General features: G+C 35.8%; 1 protein-coding gene across 6 annotated transcripts in view; it reads right to left on the minus strand.

The window, feature by feature from the left end:
* USP25 (ubiquitin specific peptidase 25) overlaps window positions 1–18,344 on the minus strand; it is a 144,231-nt gene that overhangs the window by 98,773 nt on the left and 27,114 nt on the right. For all 6 annotated transcript variants that reach the window (XM_007966899.3, XM_007966889.3, XM_037982811.2 and 3 more), the window contains exons 2-3: window positions 13,597–13,674; window positions 10,181–10,325 (exon numbers count right to left, since the gene is read on the minus strand). In XM_007966899.3, the coding sequence (XP_007965090.3) occupies window positions 10,181–10,325; window positions 13,597–13,674 (223 nt within the window). The remainder of the gene's footprint in view (window positions 1–10,180; window positions 10,326–13,596; window positions 13,675–18,344) is intronic.

Consider the following 18,344-nt stretch of genomic DNA (forward strand, 5'->3'; position numbering starts at 1 on the left):
GCAAGTAAAATGTGAAAGATTTATATAACATAGTAATTGAAATGGTGAATCACTTTACAGACAACAGCAGGCCAAAGGTTTCATAAGTCTGGTTACAAAATCCAAGTCCACCCAGACCACAGCTGAAGATGAGTGTAACCCAGAACTGGACAGTTGAGCATAAATACTGATGAAGCAGCGAGGAAAAAAAGGTATGGAATGCCTCATAAATATGAAAGCTATCTTGGTTATTAAAATGGCTAGAACTTAGGTAAGTAATGAAAGGATAATGAAAAGTGGAAACAATTTGAAAATCACAGAGAAGCAGAAAAACAAGGTTTAGGTACGCCATTAATCAGCAGTCAGATTCCATTATCTCATTCTCCTAAGTTTACTGTCTTCAACTATAGAAACTAAACATTAAAAAAAAAAAAAAAAAAAAAAAAAAAACAGAAAAACTATCTTCCTTATTCACTGGCAGTTAGGGTTTTGGATGAAATTTAGGCTTCATCCGTTAGAATGCACTAACATGAGATACGGAAGGCAGAGTGATGGGGGGAAGCCATTATCCTGTTGCCTTTGGCTGTTTTCTCTAGTGTGATTGAAAAGATTTAAGTTGTTCCACAGTAGTATTCCAGGCTCCAATTTCCAGCTTTAAGAATGTCAAGAGATGGAATATAAATGGCAACTAAACTTTGCATTCCAATTTCCAGGCATAGCTCAGTGGCAATTACCTAATCCTGGCTTCCTGTTTCCTGGGCTGCAGCTATAGAAGTATGTTCTTGAACTCAGTAGTCCTAGAGGCCGCTTTCCTAACTGTGACAGAAGCAGCAGCTTCCCTAACTGATCAGTCCTGCAATGATGTGGGAGTCATTTCAGAAGGCTGAGCTAGAGCTTTCCTCCAGTACTTCCTGTGATTTTTTAAAAGAACCTAATCTCCCCTGTATTAAATTCCTTATTTGAAAATTTCTAGAATGTTTACTGTATCATGACTGAAAAGTAAAACAAATGGGCTACAGCCAAAACTAATTTAAAAATAGCAACAACTTACACTTCACCTTTTCCTAATTTATCAATTGTAATTCAAGCAACAAAAAAGCAAAAATCAAGATTTTTTTTTCCCCCCAACGTATTTTATAAATGAAATCACTGAAGTTCTGAGAAATGAAGCACATCATAAGAAGACAGAATGGTGTACAGGCTTCACAATTTAAGTCTTCTAACTCTTAAATCCAGTGGTCTTTCTGCCTTGCTAGCAGTTCTTCAAATATGGTCCATTGATCCTTGGGGTCCCCAGGGCCCCTCTGAAAAAAGGGAGGAAGGTCCTCAAATAAAAAAATAATAATACTCAGATATTATTTGCCTTTTGTACTGTAGTCACATTTGCACCAATGATGCAAAACAATATTGAAACTGCTGCATCTTAGCACAAATCAAGGCAGCAGCACCAAGTTGTGTAATTCATTGTATTAGTCACAAAGACACACACTCACTGTTTTAAACAGAAGCCAAGCCAGTTTCTTTTAGAATTATGTTCTTGACGAAAGGATTAAATCTAATTTTATAAAATCTCAAACCTTGATTTATGCTTAATTCTAACATAATAAGTACATATAAAGTACTTCTGCGATATATCCAGAGTATGCTATTGCTAACAACTAGTGCAAAATGAGTTACAGCTCAACTGATTTTTCCCATGGAATGCAATTTTTATTTTAAAGGAAAACTAACAAACTACAAACTAGAATTATTCAGACTTCAGTATTTAACAGATGTTGTCTGAGAAAAAAAAGTGAGCCTGTTGCTCTAAGGAAAACAAATGTATCTGTTGACAATGATTAGTATGGAATTTTCAAGTAAAAATCTAAACTTTGAAAAACCTGTTTCTACCACTGTGAACTTGATATCTTCTCAATACTTAAAGGCTTGTATATGAGTGGTGATATTAACAAATTCAACTTTTTCTTATAGTAGACATTCTTCAAGCATTTAAAAAGAAATCTTTTCAAATTACCAATGCACAGTGTTACAAAATCATGCATGGGTAAAAGATCCATTCAAAAAGCAAGAAACATTAATGGATTTTAATGCAACATAATATGAAAAGGTCATTGACACCACTATAGAATAACTGATGAGATTCCGAATTCCACATCGCAACTAATCTTTAAGAAATTACCATCTGTTAAGTTTGGGTATAGCATTAAAAAGAATATCCATTATTATCTGATTATCAGTTAAAATACGCCTCCCTTTTCTAAATTATTATCTGTGTAAAGCCAGATTTTCTTCACAAACTTCAACCAGAACAACTTACCGCAACAGAATGCAAACCTTCAGAAGCACATTGGAGACTCTAGCTCTCCTCTAACATGGCAGACAGTCAAGACTTGCAAGAATGTAAAGCAGTGTACTCTTCTCACCATTTTGTTTCAGAAAATGTATTTTTCATAAAATATGTTATTCAAACATAATAGATTGATATTTTAATATGAATTAATAGTAAGCTTTTCTCAGTTTTAATTTCTAAAATAGTAAATTTTATGTACACAAAAGCTCTGAGGTCCTCAACAACTTTTATGAGTGTAAAGGGGTCCTGAGAGCAAAAATAACAAAAATCACCATAAAAAATCAACATAAAAAAAATCAACATAAAAAAATCACCATAAAAAATCAACATTAAAAAAATCAACATAAAAAAATTTATGTTCTTAGACATAAATGTTTTTTATGAAACAAATCATAAATGAAAATGGTTTTCTTTGGTTTTTACAATGTGATTTTAAAATATCTGAAATAACTAGCAAAAGATAAAGATTAGGAGACTGTATGTGTACAATAATAAGTATTTCTTCCCTCATGCTCTGGGAGGAAAAATAAAAATCAGAAGACCTGGTTACATGATCCGTGCATGGCAATAATCATTTTGACAAAGCTAGTGTTGTAGTAGTAGCAGTAGCAGCAGCTCTCTTTAGATAGAATATTCACTCTCCATTTTGCCCCCACCCCCAACTTGGCCAGTCATACACGTTCACATTACCTTCCTTGCCCTTGCATCCTTGTGTATCTTGTACCTTACATGGGTGTAAAAGGATAAAGCTGCTTGTGGCTAGAATGACCACACTAAATGGCCCCAGCTACTCCAGCCTCTCCTAGCAGCTCCGATAGCAGAGGGTTCAGTATATAGGCACAACCATACCCCAGCGGGGAATCTGAGCCTCCAATCCCTGGTATAGAGGAATAGTAGTCTTTAATGCTGGAAAAGTTGGTTGAGACCAGAGACTAACAGTGCTTAACTGAAAAGCTGGGACTTTTTCCTTTAAGCAATGGAGGAGGTTTATTTATTATTTTAATTTCATTGTAATTGTAGCAATTTTCTCCATGATCTTCCTATTACTCCATAAAGCTGCCTCTTTTCACAGGGTATTTTAGAACAATATGACAATCCTGAAAGCTGAATCCTGAAAGATCCCTCATATATGGTCCTCACATACGATCCTGAAATATGCCTCACATATCAAATGCAATCCTGAGAGATACCTCACGTACCAAATTCATATAATTTTAAGACCAGTAAACGAAAGTAAAATGTTATTTCAACAGACTGGTTAAATCGAATTTATTCTTTTTCTGGACTTAGTGGAATAATAATTTGTGTAAAACATGTAATGAATTATCAATTTATAATAAAAACTAGCACTCAATATTCTCACATGCTTACAAAAGAAACAGAGTAAGTCTGGCTGTAAACAGCTTCTAACTGGTAAAAATCAGTTATAAAAAATTAGCCTTTGTAAAACTTACATCTCAATGCCAGAGCATTATTAATACTTTCATATCTGTGTCAAGGCAAGACCTTGGTAAAACACTAAAAACATTATTTGTAACCAACCCTCCCTCTAGTATAAGCATGAACACAATTCAATAGCACACACATGGGAAGAGTTAGCTGGGTGCCACTGTATCAAATCACGTTACAAATGCATCTAAGCAGTAATCTACATTTTTAAGAGAGTCCAAATTAAAACATTTTTCCTGTAAAGTCAGAAATATATACCAAAACATGATACTCATCCTACTAAATCTTTCACTTTCAAAGGAATACCATTTGAGTAAAACTTATACACCAACCACCAAACATTTCTCTGCTAACTCCAAAACACATGCCAGTCATCAACTTATTAATAAACTAGACTTCAAACATAATATACGCATTGCTCATAACTCATAATTCACTTTCCCATGGAAATATTATATTAAATGGGAATGTGAATTATGTAAGTGAATCTTACTTGAACCTCAGGTTTCTAAGTAAGTTCACAAAAGCCTAGTTGGCCCATAATCTAGTTGAACTATTACATATGTAAAGATTTTGAATTCAGAAGAAAAAAAAAGAGTTATTCCACTGTTTTCCTTATCTGTATAGAATAAACCTATGGGAAATACTTAAGAAAACAAGCCACGTTTATATTTACTGTTAGCAAAGATTTCTAAGTAAGGGAGTGCAAGAGCAGAAAAAAACTGGGTAGTGAAGTGTGAGAAAAGTTGCAATAAGAATATGTAGCAGGGCTGGAGTAACTGAAGGGAAAAGTCTACATATAAAAACTGACAGATTTGCAAACCCAATGGTTGTTTTGGGAGATTGATAGAAGAGCTATGAAAAGAAAAAAAAAACAAAACAAAACCCTGGACCACAAGAATGGAAATACCCTTAAGAAAGAAAGGCAAATATGAACATCAGGATGTGCAGCAAGAGAACAGAAACGAGAAGCTGCCACTCCTGCCCTCACTCGTTCAGCTTCAACGAGGTTGTGTCCTCACCACTCATCTCGAGGGCCAACACACTGCTGCATCAGGCCCTGGCCTAGGATGCACAACTTCCAGAAAGCCAAAAAGTTCATGCTCACACTTCGCTCAGGTGTCTGTACAAATATGAGCTCTTCCACACTACCTAAAATCATGTATCATCCTATGCCCAGCCGACAAGCACACCCCCACCACCTTCTCTATGTCCAGGTCCACTGTTCTTCAGGAACTACTTATTACTATCTGAGACTGTTTGTTTACTGTGTACTGTCTTCCCTCTATGTAAACTGAGACTCTGTATGGTTTCTTAATGGTCCATAAAAGTACTTGCTACATATTAGACAATAAGTATTTGTTAAAGAAATAGGGAATAGAGCTAAACACTGGTGAGTCATCTTTACAGTGGCACTGATTAGAAGATGAGAACATATCATAAATATTTGTTACAGAAATAGGGAATAGAGCTAAACACTGGTGAGTCATCTTCACAGTGGCACTGATCAGAAGATGAGAACATATCCTCTACCTATTCAACATCTTTCAAGTGAAAGGGCAGACAGCATAGTTAGGTATCATGTTGCAAGAATCTTCAAAGCCAGAAGACATATACAATATAAAGTGTTTCCCACTCCACTCTCCCATTCTCCCTTGCTCTCAGCTTCCTTCAGATGTTCCTACTTTTCCAATTTTCTCACTGTTAAATTCAGATTCTCTAACACAGTGTTGTAAATTAGAACTTTCTGTGATGATGGAAACGCAGCATTATCTGCACTGATCTGGTAGCCACCAGTATTACGCATTTCAAGTGCAACTGAGAAACAGAATTTCAATATTATTTCATTTTAATTGCCACATGTGACTAGTGGCAACTATATTGAACAGCTCAGCTTTAAATGGTCTAGTTCTGTTTCTAATAATAGCTGCTAAAATCACAGTGGCAGCATTGGTAAGTAAGGAAAATGAGTAGTAAGGGAGTCATTCCAGAGTTTTGTCATAAATTCTACTGTTTTTCAATTTTTATTGTGAAAAAAAGTAAAATTAATCTCCCATCTTAGTCAACAAAAGTACAAAGACTATGGCTATCATTCTAACCCAAAACTGGAGAAAAATCGAGTTATACAAGTCATTCTGCAGTTCATATCTAATAAAATGCATCTAATCAATTTGAAGCACCTAATTGCACCTATCAAAAGCACCTAAATGCACCTAAATTTTCACACCATTTAGCATCTCATGTTTTAGGCTTCATCTTGACTTTCTGTGAGTCATCAAAAACTGTTTTACATCTTAGAAATTCCTAGGGAAAAACTGAAGTTACCTGGGCAGTGGGAAAAGTTATCAGTGTTCAATTAATAATATCCTCAACTGTTTAGCATAAGCGAATCATCCTAAGAATAAAAGCACTAGAATTGGATCTATTTATCACAGTTTAAATCACTATTACCGTGGCCAAACAAGATAGCCATAACTAGAATTCTAGGATAGAACCTACAGGTTTTTCTCCCTTTCCATGCCATCTTTCCAAATAATTCAAGGTGTTTTAGAAAAAAAAAAAACAAAACCAAACACGCCTTATAAATGTTTGCAGAGTCTTACCACCTAACATTCATTCCAAGTCTTATACCAATTTCTCTAAAACTTAAGTCAATATGTGGCATTACTTTCTGTGTTAAAATTACCTACCCAAATCCCTCTTATCTTTTGATCGCTCAATTGTAGCACGTCTTGTTCTGGAGAGCATATACTGTTTTTTTCCTGTTTTAAAAATGTTCCAAAGAATTTAACGGTCACGAAATAAAAAGCATTACTATTAGATTTCAAATTGGGCGAAAGCCCTGTATGGTCATGTCTATGACAGAGTTTGCCACGACACAAAAACTTGGCAGAATCTCTCCTCTGACTGCTAATCACACCTATAATGCTCAATACCTGGCATTGTGTCCTGGTCTCATTTTCATTTGTGTTTTTGACAGCAGAACTCCAAAACAATTTTATTCTCAATTTATGCCAGGGACAAGAGGCACTCATTTGACAATCTATAATATTTGATCTGGACAGGATATCCAAATAATAAAAAAAGCTACCTAGAATGTTTGCTAATCATAGTAGAAATGATTTGGGCTTTTTCCCAGAATTCAACAGAATTACAGTATGGAATGTAATCAAGTAATATAAAGACATCAGGTATATGACTTCTAAACTCTTTTTTATGCAGAGCACAAGCTTTCCCTGATATATTTCCTTTCTTTCTCAAAAGTAAAAGGTAAAAACTACACCAAAAAGGCATATAATTGTCCAACTACTGAAAATATATTTACTTCTTCAATATTAAAGGAAGGCTCACTAACTGTTTTTCAAATCCAGTGACATAATTTAGTTTAGCCTCTGACATACCAGGTATGCATAAACAAAAATTTCTCCATATGTCCCAAATATAACTTCCATGTGATATTAGTTTAAAAACTACATTTTTCTAGTCAGCAAAAAAAGAAAAAAAAATTTTATTCCTTCTAAAAGAAACAGTCTATTGTAAACAGTGATATTCCAGCTCATATCAACAGGAGGCATATGTGTTTGGTATTAGAGATTTTTATTTCAGAAGACAGACGTTTTGTCAGCACTGCAACCAACAGATAATATACTTAAAGTTAGCATGACTTTGTTTCTGCTTTAGCCCTGGTTTTAAGAGATTTTATACCTAAAAAAGAAGAATGGAAAAAAATTGAAAATAAAAATCCCTGCCATATTTGAAAGAGTTAAGTGAAACTGTGGTCAACCTTTAAATAACAATGTATTTCATACAAAATGGAGAAAGTGTTCAAAAAGGGTTTTTATATCTACAACAATCCCTTGAAAACTCTCACACTCGGATCTATTCTTCCACATTCCTACAGCAGTTACGTAGATTTTTTTTAATAGAGGCCTGCATTTGAATATATATCCATTTGTAATTATTTTCTCTTTCCTTCCCACATGTTTTACCACACCTTCCAAGAATTAAAAATACAGGACTTCATTTCTGCTCAACAGTAACTGCAGAGTCACTTAAAGAGTATTTTTTTAACACCTGCTGAAATGCGTGACATCTCCTCACTTTCTCAGTTTTAAACCATGTAACACTGTATTTGGACACTACTGGCAGGAATGTTTAATGGAAAAGTATTACTGTTACTCCATCAGTTAATTTTTTTTTTCTGGTTTGATACTATCATAGTACAATCACCACATTAAATTCCTACAACTGTTTGCTGTCAATAATCTCAAACGAACTTTATGGACACACTATCCCAACTGGCATCCTGATTAGAGGAAAAGCACTTAATACATATTATGTATTATGTGTTTTATGGATAAAGAAACCACAACAGCAAGCAATTTACTCAATATGACAATCAGTTGAGATGACATCAGAACCTTCATTTCTCTACTTTCTGTTTCAAGTGGAAACTAAAATTACTTCGTGAATATTTTTCAAGAGATCCACAAACACACAAAAAAAGTTTTAATTATCAGCAAATGAGACACACGCCTCCTGAAATAAGGTCACCTTCTCCCTAAGAGAACCTATTCAAATTTTATTTGTCCTCCATAATATTTTCACTATTCCCTACCTAAAATCTTAAACAGGTGTAACCACTTGCCTTATGCAGTATTTTCTCACTTTGCACAGCAAATATTTTCTTTTGTGTAGGACACATATAATCCTGATTTCCCCCTTTTATATAAATATACTATGTCATGTCACCAAGTATACCATCTATATTAAGAATTCACAACAACAATGATCTCTGCTTAGTCAATTTCCTATTTGCTTCACTTAAATCAGGAACATTTTAGGCAAAATTATCCTTTTCCCTTTTATCACCCATCTAGTTTCTTTTTCCCCTCAAGTCTTGGAACTTTGAAATATCCGAAATATTATTAAGTACTCATTTGTCTGATACCACTTCTCTTTCAACTTTTTGCAACAAACTTCTCAACTTCATTCCCTTTCATTGGTTCTGAAAGAGCTTTACTGCACATATTATCAAAAATAACTCAGTGAACATTTTTTGAGCACCAATAATGTTCAAGGAAATCATTTCAAAATAACAGAGTGCTCATTAAGACAGAAGCATGCCCTGGATGCTGGAGAAGAACTTGGTCCTAGCTAGAGGCCAGGAAAAACATTCTCCAGCAAGCAGCTCTTTGGCTAAATCTTTCAAGACCACAACAAATTAGGCGAGGGAGGAAAAGGCCAGAGTGCATTCAAACAGAAGGAACAGCACATGTAAAGACAGAGAAATTAAATAGCACTGAGTACGAGAGAACTTCAAGCCATTCTGTATTATCACAGTGTTGAATGACAGGAGGAAAACAGTGGAAAATGAGGCTAGAAACGTGGATTGGGGTCAAGTCACAGTTTGCCTTGAACTTAGACACTAAGTAAACGGGTCTGTCTTACAGATGCTACAAAAATTCTCCCATCACCCATTAACTGAGACAGGAATATTTTAGTTTTCTCTGACACAAGATCATCTGTGTAGCAAAAATACTAAGATTATCCTGAAAACTAAAAATTAAAATATTTTATCAATAAACATTAATAAACATCTACGTAAATGAGTTCTTTTCCAGTTGCTTCCTGACTTTGAGAATGTCTACAAACAAAATAAGAAATTCTCTCCAAATATATGTCAATAATCAAACTTTGTAAATCCATAATGCATAAAAGTAACTATTTTTATGTAGTACAATTATTAAACTATAATGAGACATGCAGGTAACTGAACATAGTTTGAAAAACTGTGTGCTACACAAGTATAAAGTATTCATATTATGAAGAAAAACTTAAGTCCCACATAGAATCTTTCACATGTATGTATTTGTGTGTATCTCCAGAACACTTTTTCCAAGTTTTCCTTTTTTTTTTCCTTTTGGATGAAAGGCAATTTCATTACACACCAATAAACTTCTTCGCCAAAGCTTTGTTTGGAAGTGGGGAAAAGGAAAGGGAAATTTTATTAAATGGTAAACCTATCAGCAATTAGAAATAATACTTTAACCTCAGAAGTAATATTAAAGCCTCTACCAGCACTTAAAATCTACAAAATAACTGTGCCCATTAAAAATTCTAGTTCTTCCTTTTATGAATATAACTGCAGCTATTCGATATTTCAAAGCAATAAATACTATATGAAATGCTCTATGAAAAACCGTATAACTTACATAAAATCTTTTCCTTATAATCTGAAAAAGATAATATATGCTCTTTTCAACTACACTAAAAAGAACCAAGGTTAATAGAGTTCTTTATTGGTTCTTTACCTCTGCTTAAGCAACATTAATATATTACACCAACAAAAGTTTTTCAGTATGTTTCTATTAAAATAATAAGAAAAGAAAGAAAACTTACTCGTATCTGCCTGGCTTCCCACACTGATGTATCTATCATTGCCAGGAAGTGCTGTTTGGTAGTAAGTTGCCTCCTCCTGCTGAGGGGTCTTAGCATTCTTCGCAGTAAGGAAAGCCACTGCTAATTCCAAGTTTCCATTACTATCCTTCAAATATCAAGAAAAGAGTATCAAGTGTTTTGAAATAACTTTATACAATATTCTCCATAACTAACACTCTAGAACAAAATTGCTTTAGATTTGCAATTAATCTATATGATTCTAATTATATAGTGTAAATGCATCATACATAAAGTATACTATATCAACAGTAATACCTTTTTTACTAATTAAAACTACTGATACAATGTAAAAATCCATCTCTAATTTCTTAGTCTTCATTACTTTCCTATCTGCTTAATAAGAGTCAATCGCAAACTTCTACTTTTGAACAAATAAACTAAAAAATGTCTTCTGGAACTCGTCATACGAAAGAGTGCAAAATGGGTATTTAAATTAGTACTTCTACAAACAAGGACAATAAAAGATATTCCTTTTAATCTGGGTGCTGGATACATACTTAGGGGCAAATTTCGGCAAAATGTCAAGGACTCACAGGAAGAAAATGGCAAAATGTACTGAAGGGCTTGATAATGTGGAACTATGGAAAGACACAGAATTCTGGACAGAAATACTCAACACTGTCAAGATGACAATCCTGCTCAAATTAAACATATACATTTTACACAGTTCTCATCAAAAGCATAGCCGAATAAAAGTATTCTAAAGTTCATTTTGAAGAAAGCAGATGCCAGAATAAGAATTTTTAAAACAGCAAAATGAGAAGAGACGTGCCCAGTTACAACTTTATATTCTCTGCACAACTGACAAGTAAAACGCTAGCACTAAGACAGTTAACTGAAACAACACAGGAAACCCAGATATTCATAACGAAGCTATCTTTGTAACAGAAAACCAGACCATTAGCCAGGCAAGGGGCTCACGCCTATAATCCCAGCACTTTGGGAGGCTGAGGTGAGCGGATCACAAAGTCAGGAGATCAAGACCATCCTGGCTAACACAGTGAAACCCCATCTCTACTAAAAATACAAAAAATTAGCTGGGTGTGGTGGCGGCGCCTGTAGTCCCAGAAACTCGGGAGGCTGAGGCAGGAGAATGGCGTGAACCCAGGAAGCAGAGCTTGCAGTGAGCTGAGATCGCGCCACTGCACTCCAGGCTGGGCGACAGAGCGAGACCCCATCTCAAAGAAAAAGAAAAAAGAAAACCAGAACATGAAAGGTTCTGTAGGTTCCCTAAGAACTCAGACATGCACATGGGTGTAATAAGAAGCCAGTGGAGTGTTTTGAAAAGCAATGACACAGTATGACTTACATTTTAAAGTGTTTACTCTGACTATATATTAAGAACAGACTACAGGAGAGAAAGGGCAGAAGAGAGCGTCCAATATTATTGCTTTCTTATTAAATGTGGGATATGACAGAAGTAGGATCAGGATGATTCCAAAATTTAAGGACCGAGCAGCTGGCAGAATAAAGTCCCCAAGACCTACCCCAATTCTAGCAGTTAGTGACGAGAGGGGTAAGGGTGCAGTTTCAAAAGCACCACAGCTTTCGAGTATGCTGTCATGATCATTAGACAATTCCTAAGTGACTCATCCAAAATGTAAGATACACTATTGTTAAATAAGTAATCTAATAACAAAATAAATCTCAATGATGGCTAACATTTATTGAGCACTTACTATATGCCAAGAAATGTGCTGTTTTTCATATATTACCTCACATAATAATTTTAAAAAACAGCAGGAATTTACACAACTTGAAGTTCATTTACTTTTTAGAGCTAAAAACATGTTCTCAAATGAAAAGTACCAAAATTAATCAATGACGTTATGGTGCCCAAAAGTTGACTTCTTGTCAGTTATTTATAATGGCCAACAATTAAGGTTTAAATACACTCTTTTCCCCCAGCTACTGGCAACTGAAACAAAAATTTTGGAAAATTAAAAATACCTATGCTTCACACAACCTACATCAAAGGAAATGTGGATAAGACTTCATTCAAGCTATATATTTTCTAAGATTCAAAACAAACAAAAAAAAAGGCGAACTCCCCAATTTACCCTGGCAAGGTCATAGGCTATGGCCTCACACTTAGCAATACACAATGAAAAAGGCAGTTTCTGAAAACAAACATGGAATTTAGTAATGATATTTATCAGAATAAAAAGGGACTAGCAATTATCTAAATGTCATAATCTCTGCTTCCTCTCCAAATACTTACGGTGGCTTCATACACCCTGCATTAATGCTCTAAACACGACTATTTCATGATTTTCCTGATGGGAGAATAAAGTGAAGCAAAGCTTCTAGAAAAAGAAGCATAAATTAAGTGTGGCACCCTGGGATCAGGCTGCCTTGGTTTCTATTCCAAGCTTCTCCACATACAGGCTGTGTGATCTTGGGCAAGTTACTTTAACCTCTCTGTTGCTCATCTTTTCAAAAGGGGGATGAAACTAATACTTATCTCATAGAGTTATTATTAGGATGAGTTAGCCCACATAAAGTACTTAAAATACTGCCTGGTAGTACTAAATGTTTAAGCAGTACTACTTATTATTATAATGACTTTTATTATAATCATCTGATAGATTATTTCTAAAAATGAATAAAGAACTCTAGGCTTGAAATCGAGTTCCAAAGGATTGGAGCTGTGTATATAACTGCAATGGCAAAAATACTATATTGTTTTTAGCCTATAGTAGTAATATGCAAATAAGCTTAAACTACTGTACAGTTCTGTTTCTTAAATAGCTTTCATTCACTCTTTTTCAATGTGAGTATCCATATGATATGACTCATTTGGATGTCTGTGTGAAAATGAAGGTCCAACTAAGATATGACCAAAGTGACATATTTTAGTTGTTGCCTGTACTGAAGAGTTTGAAATTGAACGTTTAACTTAGGGTGTCATTAGCTGAATGGGTACAAATTTATATCTCTGCTTCTCGGGAGAAGAAAAATGTAAGCTTTCAGCCTTCTATTAATTTTCTACTTTTCCCTTCTCTTACACCTCATCCTCTAATACACCCCACCTTGCACCCTCATTTAAACTCTAAAATCATAGCTTGTAAGTAAAACCATCCATTTGAATTAGGATTCACATTCTACTATTTCGCACAAAAAGCATTTCATATACAGAGATTACCTGTCACTCTAAGGTATCATGGACATCAGACTGCTGAAAGCTAACATGCTCAAAACTGCAGTTCGTTAACTGAGGATTTTACTTTACAAAGTCCATTCCTGTATCTCTAAAACTACCACATGGTATAACCAAAAAAAAAACTTATCAAGTATAATACACACTAGAGATGAGCATATAGCACAAACTGTGTATCATAAAACAGAGGTCATACCTTCAAGGCTTGCTGTAGTATCTGGGTGTCATTAATCCCAGTGATTTCTCTCAGTTGATTCAAAAACGTTTGCTGGTGCTAGAGGGAGGAAAAAAACAAAATCATTATATTCTCAACTCTGAAAATATACTAGGAAAAGAAAACAAATGACCTCTGGTTTTCCAAAACAAACAAACAAAACAGAATAAACTAGAGTAAAAATGGAAAAAGACCTTGAGAAAGGCCAATTTCATTTTTTTTAGAAAGAATGAATTATGCTGTGGAGAACCCTTATTTCATTCTCATGTTTCAAAAAAGTATCTTCTCTAATTACTCTCCAATAAGTCTTATTTAATTAGTAGTTTCTGTCTTTTTCTTCAACCCCTCATTTATGCCATCTAACAAGCAAAGGAGTCTTATCCATGATGGTTAAGCACAAAGAGAGAAACATCTTTGGAAAAGACATGTTTTGGCAAGACATAACTCAGTGGGTAATTATACCATGGAGATCCTCAGATCTACTTTAAAAAGAGGATCATTTCACTGTGCAATCAGTCATAAAAGATTCTAAATTGAACAGATCATTTGCCCCCATTTGCTTCAGTTCTTTATATGCTATTGGCCTACATAACTGATTACATATTACATTGTATTGGAGGGGAAAAGATGTAGAGAGATAGGATTTCACTATCAAACTCTTGGAGGGCCCCTACATAAAAACCAACTTCCTCCTTATATCTCTGTATTTCTTAAAGTTCCCAACACTATAAAACAGTACCATGAAATAAATTAATCACAGTGGATATGATAGGGAAAGCAAACCTAGTCAACAGAATAGGATCTATTGAAATCTTTTTTAAAAAGATGTTTCACATTTATCTCAGTAATAATTCAGTCAGGAATCTTCAATGGATGCTAAAACTACTGAATGAAAAGTTTGATCATGAACAGAATATTTGCATCATTTAAAATTCTCTTCCACAAATTATAAAGGGAGGAAGAATGACTTTATTTTGTTAACAGCAGTGAATCCGTACAGGTCTCCAGCAAGGGGCATAAGGCAGAGAGAGAGACCAAGGCAAGTTTTTAGAGCAGGAGTGAAAGTCTGTTCAAAAGTTTTAGAGCAGGAATGAAAGGAAGTAAAGCACACTTGGAAGGGGGCCAAGCGGGCAACCTGAAAGATCCAGTGAACAGCTGACCTTTGACTTGGGGTTTTATACACTGGCATGCCTCCAGGGTTTGCATTTCTTCTCCCCTGATTCTTCCTATAGGGTGGCTGTCCACAGGCACAGTGGCCTGCCAGCACTGGGGAGGGGCTGCACACACAGTGTTTACTGAAATTGTGCCCGTGCTCACTTAAGGCATTTTTCCCTTACCAGTTGGGTGTTCCTAAAGGAAGGTCGTATGTCAGTTAAACTCCACCGTTTTGCCTCTTAGTGCATATGTGCTTAAGCTCATTCACTCAAATCCTGGGATCTTATCAGGAAGCTGCTGATGACCAGTTTCAGGTGTTTCTATCTATTGGGAGACTGCCTTTCCCTGGTGCCCGCTGTGACCAATTATTATTTTAGACAGATGGTTAGTTAATAACAGCCTGACCACCACCTAATGGTTGCCTGACATTCCTGGGGGGAGGCCCTCTTCTGCCCTGCTCACGTCTGACTAGCTACCTACTGTAACAACAGTGCAAAACCTGACAGTCACCACCTTAACCAAGAGATCAAAGTTAATATTGCCAATCATGGGATACAACGGCAGTGTGTGCCTCCTGACACTCTATAATCTGTGATACAGCCCTGGCGAAAATGCACAACCTAAATCTCATCTTGAGGAAGCATCACACAAACGCAAACTGAAGGACACTATGAAAAATAATTATTCTATCATCTTCAAAAATGTCTATGCCATAAAAAACAGGTGGAGTCTCCACCCTAAAGGAGACTAAAGAAGTATGTCAGCCAAAGGGGGAGCTGATTGCATCCCATACCAAATGTTATGCAGGATATTGTTGAGACAACTGGAGAAATATAAATACACACAGCTTAGTAATGACATTTTATTAATATTAAATTCTTGAATTTGATAACTCCAGTATAGTAAGAGAGTATCTTTTTTATTAGGAAACATATCCCAAAGAATTTAATGGTAAAGGGGCATGATGCCTGCAACTTACTATCAAATGGTTTGGGGAGAAAAAAGTTATGGAAGTTCTGTGTACTAAGCCTTGCAACTTTAAATTTGAAATTTCAAAATAAAAAGTTTTAAAATGTCCTGCATTCAGCTTTGTTGACATCAAATTTTAAAATAAAATTTAAGATATTGCAGCCCAAATATCTTTTACAGAAATCATCTGTATTAGGTAGAAACTATATTCAGCTACACGTAACAGATTCCCAACTAAACAGCAGCTTCAATACTCTGGAGTGTCTTTCTTTTCTAACTTAGAAGACACAATGGGCAGTTCAGACCTAGTAAGGACACCCAACATCAAGTCTTCATGTGGACCATGCATCAGAATGTCTGTCACTGCATGGTCTCCTCCTCCGCCATCCTGTCCAAGTTCTAGGTAAGATAAAGAGAAGGGTCAAGGACAAAAGGTGTCTCCCAAATGAATGAGACTTCTTTAACAAGCCCCACCTACAAACTTCCACTTACACAAGCCTCACAAAGCACACACATTCGCATGGCCACTCATGGCTGCAAAGGAGATTGGGAAATGAATTTTTCGGGTGGGCAAAGGCTGCTGTGAAAATGAAATCAAGGTTCTGTTATCAAAGAGAAAAGATGTTCATTGGATAGGCATTGGCAGTGTCTGCCACGCCATCAAGGAATTTTCACTTCCATAAAATTTTTTTACAGAGCTGGGATAACCAAGATTATCCAACAATACAATACATAATAAAGTACACAAACAAAGTCATATAAAATGTCAGGAAGCTATCAAAATGGATGAATAAAAGAACTGCCAAATTTACAAAGCTGAAAGGAGAAAAATAAAATTATCTTAAACCTATCAGTTTTTATACCGTAAACCAAAAATAAAATTTGAAGCTTCAAGGCACTCTAAAATTTAACCCGAAAGACTGGTTCGGGCCATGACTGGAAGTGGGGGGTGGACATGCCTCATTATACCGCTCCAGCATTAACATAAACACAGACCTTAAGTCTGGTAAGAAACATTTTCAATCTATTCTCTCTAGAGCCTGCAACTTGAAGGCTTCATTTACATGATAAAACCCAGATCTCCAAAACCCCTTATCTTAACCCAGACATTCCTTTCTATTGATAATAACTCAACCAATTGCCAATCAGAATATGTTCAAATCTACTAATGACCTGGAAGCCACCCTGGGACCAGACTTGTCCCTCACTTCCAGACTAAACCAATGTGAATCTTACACGAATTGACCGATACATTACGTCTCCTTAAAATGTCTAAAAGCAAGCTGTACCCCAACCACCTTGGACACACGTTGTCAGGACCTCCTGAGGCTGTGTCACGGGTGCGTACTTAACCCTGCCAAAATAAACTTTCTAAATTGATTGAGACTTGTCTTAAGATACTTTTTGGTTTATACTACTTTCATTTAGAAAATTACCAATAAATAGCAATGGAATCATGACTAAGCTCTGCAGTACCCAACATTATGAATTAAAGGCATAAAACTTTTACAGAAATTACCTTCATTCAATTCAGTGTCTTCATTTAGTTAATATAAAATTCTTTATAATTTTTTTTAAGTCTGTAATCTCACTGCTACCAGCACTCCAAATCTGATTTCATACATAAAGTATTTTCCTCAACTGAAAATTATTCAACCATGGCTCAGAAAAAAATTACCGAGTACCCAAGGAAATTAGTCATTTGTACAAGTGTTGATGGCCATTAATTACAAAAATTAAAAAATGGCTGTCCCCACCCAAATCTCATATTGAGTTGTAGCTCCCATAATCCTCATGTGTCATGGGAGGGACCTGGTAGAAGGTAATTGAATCATGGGAGCGGGTTTTTCCCATGCTGTTCTTGTGACAGTAAGTGTTGTGAGATCTGACGGTTTTGTAAAGGAAAGTTCCCCTGCACATGCTCTCTTGCCTGCCACCATGTAAGATGCGCTACTGCTTCTCCTTTCCCTCCTGCCATGATTGTCAGGCCTCTGACAATGTGGAATTGTGAGTCCATGAAACATTTTTTTCTTTATAAACTACCCAGTCTCAGGTATGTCTTCATTAGTTGCATGAGAACAGACTGATACACTGGGTAATTTATAAAGGAAAGAGGTTTAATGGAATCATGGTTCCACATGGCTGAGGCCTCACAATCATGGCTGAAGGTGAAGGAGGAGCAAGGGCACATCTTACGTGGGGACAGGCAAGAGAGCATCTTCAGGGGAACTGCTCTTTATAAAATCAACAGATCTTGTGACACTTATTCACTATCATGAGAACAGGATGGGGGAACTGCCCCCATGATTCAGTTATTTCCATCTGGTCTCTCCCACGAAACATGTGGATTATGGGAACTACAATTTAAGATGAGATTTGGGTGGGGACCCAAAGCCTAACCATATCATCCCATCTCGGGTATGTCCTTACAGCAATGTGAGAACAGACTAATACGAACACACATCCTTCCACTAAGAAAGCAGTTCTCAAACTTTAATGTACAGAAGGATGACTCCATGAGTTTGTTAATAATGAAGATGTCCAGGCCTCATCCCCAGAGATTGATTCTAGAGGGTCTGGGTTGAGGTCTAAGGATCTGCATTTCA

Source organism: Chlorocebus sabaeus, chromosome 2, assembly GCF_047675955.1.
Source record: "Chlorocebus sabaeus isolate Y175 chromosome 2, mChlSab1.0.hap1, whole genome shotgun sequence".
NCBI classification, from domain to species: domain Eukaryota; kingdom Metazoa; phylum Chordata; class Mammalia; order Primates; family Cercopithecidae; genus Chlorocebus; species Chlorocebus sabaeus.